This window comes from Morus notabilis, unplaced genomic scaffold (assembly GCF_000414095.1).
Source record: "Morus notabilis unplaced genomic scaffold, ASM41409v2 Scaffold384, whole genome shotgun sequence".
Taxonomy (NCBI): Eukaryota; Viridiplantae; Streptophyta; class Magnoliopsida; order Rosales; family Moraceae; genus Morus; species Morus notabilis.
Window position 1 is genome coordinate 634,245 of NW_010387635.1, and position 5,128 is coordinate 639,372.

A 5,128-nucleotide genomic window follows, 5' to 3' on the forward strand; every position below is an offset into this window, starting at 1 on the left:
GAATGGTGGTCCTCATCCACGCGGAGATGGTTCTCACCATCACAATTATGGAGGCAGGCGTGATCAAGACCGTGGAAGTCATGATTGGAATTCCCATAGAAGTTTCAATGGTAGAGACAACCATATGCAGCAGCCAAGAGTTGCTCCAAGAGTGTTTCGTGGTCCACCGCCTCCGCCTCCTCCACCCCACTTTCTTCCACCGCACATTCAGCCTTATGGTACTCATATTAGGTTGTCAGGTAAGCTGACTTTGTGTTATTTGTTAGATGTCTTTGACATGTAGATTCTTCTTATGCGTCTGTCCATTGATCTATCAGATTTGGGACCTCAATTGGTATATGTTCCTACTCCACCTCCATTCGTAGGCGTAGCACCTCCATTGTCTCCTGTGTTTTATTCTCCTGCAGATCCTCAGTTGCCTTCTAAGATTGTTAATCAGATAGATTATTATTTCAGGTGCTCCTTTCATTGGTTTATCAAAATATAGCTAATATATACCTTACTTTCCCTGTTGCCATAGTCCTTTTTCCTTTCTTGCGGAAAAGAAACTATAGCTAAGAGTTGACAGTGGTTGCATTTGTATTTTTTTGTTGCAGTAATGAAAATTTAATTAAAGATATATACTTGCGGCAGAACATGGATGACCAGGGGTGGGTTCCTATCAAATTAATTGCTGGCTTCAACAAAGTAAGTTGTTTCAGGATATTCCAGTGGTTTTCATTTACTGGATTATTTTGTTAACCTGCTCTTCCGTGTCTGTAGATGTTTCATGATGCTCAGTTTAGTATTTATATGTCTGTAGATGTTTCATGATGCTCAGTTTAGTATTTTATATGATGTACATTAGCTTCTGCATATGTTGGATGCTTAAGTTCTTTATTTGCTTGTTCTTACTCTATATTGGACTTTGAGTTATTTCATTGGTTTACTTTTCTGTGATCCTGTTCAGCATTTGTTTCATTTAGCCAGAATATAAACAACATTTAAGTATTTTATGCTTGACTGATTAAATTGTGTGCATAGTTGGTTTTTTTATTTTTATTTTTATTTTTATTTTTATTTTTATTTTTATTTTTTATTTAGTGTGCTACATGGTGTTGCTATGCAAATCTTTCTGATCCTTCAACTTTACATTGCACTTCAGTTCCTAAGATTTGTAGTTAAGTTCTTATACAAGCATCTAAACAATTTTCATTGTGGTTCGTAACTTTAAAGCCGCACATCTTCATTGCAGTTCTCCAACCTGTTTATATCAGTGTTTTGTTATCTTTCTCCAAGTTGCTACCGCATCTGTGTTAGCCCGTTGATATTTTGTTCAGTTTTTATCACCTAAAGCCTAGCATTGGTATCCAAAGTTTTAGATAAATAAGTTTTTGTTTTCTGTATCTTTGTAATTCCCAAAGTATCAGCAACGTTGGCTGATATACGTAATTGCTTTTCCTATGGCCATGGACTTATCTAGTCTCATGATATAACCAACATAAGTTTTAGATTTTCCAGTAATGGTTGCCCTAGCACATAGAATCTTGTTTATTCCTTCTGTATCAAAAGCGTCCATCTCCAACCAATAGAATCTGCTTTGGTGCCATTTCAGAAAATGGCACATTTCCCACATTAGTAAGAGGTAAATTTATTGAATTGCTTAACAATATGAACAGGTCAATTGAGTTTTTCTGTATGTGTCAAATGTTGCTTTCTTTGTAAAAACTGTGAGACCATTATGTAGTGCTTTTTCTCTGTCCCACTACTATGTTAAACTTCCAACTACAACTAAAGAAAGGAATTTTCCAGACATATTGACACGGAGATTACCTTGGAAAACAATCAGTAATACCAGAGGTGGTTTTTGGCGTTTCTATCTTATTTGAAATGGCAGAGCGGTTTTTTTTTTTTTTTGTTACTCACATTTGGAAACTCTGCAATCTGTATACTTTCTCTTTTCTTGATATACTGACAAATTAAGGGATGCTTGTAAAATGGTGGGAAGTTCTTCTTATGGTTTTTCTAGATCACTTTTTTTTTTTTTTAAATTATTTTGTTTTCTATCCCAGCAAAAACAGTTTCTTTTTATGTCTATTTCTTCAGGTTCTGCATTTGACCGACAACATCCAGTTTATATTGGAGGCTGTACGAATGTCAAATGTCGTTGAAGTTCAGGTATTTTGGCATGCAATATATTGGGGATTTTTTTTGGTAGTCTGGAAGCTTGTTAGATTCTTCTCCTTTGTACAAACTAATGTCACCTGCGTGCATTTTAGCTTGCCTAACAAAGGGAGTGGTTGCTAAAATTCAGTTACATTCTACTCACTTGTGGAGTGTCACGCTGCCCTAATTTCATTCTCGTTTTCCTTGTATTATCAGGGTGACAAAGTAAGGAGGCGCAACGACTGGATGAGATGGTTAATGCCTCCTGCTCAGTTTTCTACTGCTTCAAGCCCTCGGACTCCTGGAAAGTCGAGTCATGATACATTGGCAGCTCGTGTTCAGGGCATTGCGCTGGAAGAGAGGAATACCAACATCAGCAGCAATTATCAGCAACACCTCCCCAATGGCGATGTAGCGGATCACTCTTTCTCAGGAAGAAATTAGCGTAGGAAATGTGCTTGAATTGCGCATATTCTTTATAGAAGGAACGGAGGGGGCAGGTGATGGATGACCTTGGTGGGATATGTTGGTTCCCATGAGTGTCATAGGATGGCATACTGAAAACACGCCGACTTGCTTGGCAAATACATTGACAATGAAAAAAAGGGGGTAAGGAGAATTACTAACTGAAAGAAGAAAATGAAAAAAAAAAGGGGAACTTTTATGACTAAATCTAGTAGCATGAGTTTAGTTTTATGATGGCATTTTGTCTGTTTTTCCTGGGGTGTTTCCTTTTTTTTTTCTTTTTTTTTTTTTCAATCTCTAACTCTTCGATACTTGTTATGGTGGCATGCCTTTTGCTTCTTATATGCGGGGAAGTTTTGATTTTGTAGTTCCCCCTTGGTGCCCCTCAGCTGGTTTTTTTAAGAATCTTTGGGGCCAATTTGCACTTACGTGTTTGTGAGAAGTGATGGAAGATGAAGAAAGCATTTTCTGGAGTTGTTTCTGCATACTGAGGAGGTTGGGGGGGTGGGGGTTGGTGGTGTTGGTGTTGGTTTTTGCTGGATGATGATCATGATCATGATCATGATATGATGCTGCTGCTGCTGCTCATGCTGCTAGTTTGCTCTGTTACTGAGAGCATTATCCTGGTCATGTCTGGACTGTTTTTTTTTTCCCTCATCTTTTTAATAACACAACCTGGAATTCCATTTATATGTATACCTTTTATCTTCAAACCCTTGAAGATTTTACTGCATAAATGGTCCCTGAGGGATCATAACACCTTTTGATTTATCCAGTTCTGAACCGGATATCGTTGGCATTTAATTTTCATTATTATACTGTGGATTTTTGGTCAGGGCCATTGGATTTCACCTTTATATTTACTTATTATTATTATTATTATTTTGTAGTTTACGATGGCGCCTATTTTTATTGCTTCTATTTAAAATTCAATAGAATGAGCATCCATTTCTTTTTTTCCCCGTTTCTTAAATGCACTTTCAAATGGAAGGTGATATTAAATTACAGGTCGAGGAGATAATTTGATGCCTTAGATAAACGCATAATTGAAACTTCTAATTATTCCTAGTATTATTGTTTGTTGTGTCTTGGTGAAGTGAATCATGTTAGGAAGAAAACCGGTTTGAACGAGTGTCCTATGAAATAGCTATAGCCCTCTCTATCTCTGTGGTGTGAAGAATTATGGTATGTTTAGGTCATGTTTATTTTACCGATTTGAGTTTAGAATTTGAGTTTTGTTATAGTAAAAAGCTCTCAGAAATAGTCACATTTAATTTTTTTGTTACAATAAAAAATTTTCATATAAAAATTTAAATCAGCAAATTAAACGGACTTTTAATTCATGAGCTCAAATTAGAATTTAAATCAGATTATGACTTGAAGTTATAACTTGTAATGAAAGAAAAACACCTAACGGAATTAAATTCATGAGTTTGAACCTATAAAACGGACGTACCATTAATTGCAATTGGAAATTATAAATGGTGAATAGTAGGGGTGGTAATTCGTGTCACGTCTCGTGTTCGTGTCGTATTTTGATCGTTTTTTTTTAAATTTGCAGTCAACCCGAACACGACCCGTGACACGAAATATTTTAAAAACTACAACACAAACACGACACGACTACTTTACGAGTTGACACGACACGACCCGAAATGATCCGTGACACGAAATTGACCCCGTGAACCTGAAATTGACACGAAAATTGTATACTTTTATTTAGTTTTTTATATATTAAAAATAACTTAAAATTCATAACACACTAAATTACAATAACATCCATTGAAATTAAGCAAATACTAGTATAAGATTTTGAGTATAACTATCATGATATCACAAGTTCATAATAAAATTTAAAATATGCAATGAAAAATATATGCATTTTTTAGTTTTTTACGGGTTTCGTGTCGTGTTCCGGTTAGGCGGGTCCAACCTGAAATTGACCCGTGTTTTTCATGTCAATTTCAGGTCGATCCAATTCTGACCTGAAGCTCTTTTTTCTCAACCCTAACGCGTAAAATTCGTGTCGTTTTTGAGTCGTGTCGTGACTCATATTGCCGGGCTTAGTGAATAGTTTATCGTACAAGGATTAGTTGTCACCTTGACTTTTATAGTTCTCACCAATGGATCCGGGGCAATCATGTAATAGGCCATAGCCTTTTATAACTAGTAACAATAATAATGAACCTGTACAATCTTGGCTGTGTTAACGAGCTTTCCTCTTCTTGTATTTAATCATCGACTTAGATCATTGCCTTTTTTTTCTGTCTTTAATGGAAGTTTAATTTATAGAATCAAAATTTTAATTTTAATTTTTAAAATTTTAATTTTTCATTAAAAAAATATTGTAAAAAACTAAAAATTATAATTCAAAACTAAAGGTGTAAAATAAACGTCTCATAAGTGATTGAAGTACAACTATAGAGAATCCTCTTTAAATATTTAAGAAAACGAGATTTTGCCCCAACAAAAAAGGAAGAAGAAGAGGCAGCATTTCAACAGCAGCTTGCACTTATCA

At 35.5% G+C, this 5,128-nt stretch overlaps 1 protein-coding gene across 2 annotated transcripts in view; it reads left to right on the forward strand.

Annotated features, from left to right (window-relative positions):
- The window catches only part of LOC21409279 (la-related protein 1C), a 5,369-nt gene extending 1,861 nt beyond the window's left edge, over positions 1-3,508 (forward strand). For both annotated transcript variants that reach the window (XM_024177022.1, XM_024177023.1), the window contains 5 exons: positions 1-239; positions 318-456; positions 597-687; positions 2,086-2,157; positions 2,362-3,508. The exon at positions 1-239 ends at the window's left edge or, in 1 of these variants, runs on beyond it. In XM_024177022.1, the coding sequence (XP_024032790.1) occupies positions 1-239; positions 318-456; positions 597-687; positions 2,086-2,157; positions 2,362-2,589 (769 nt within the window). In that variant the 3' untranslated portion in view covers positions 2,590-3,508. The remainder of the gene's footprint in view (positions 240-317; positions 457-596; positions 688-2,085; positions 2,158-2,361) is intronic.
- The last annotated feature ends 1,620 nt before the right edge of the window (positions 3,509-5,128 follow it).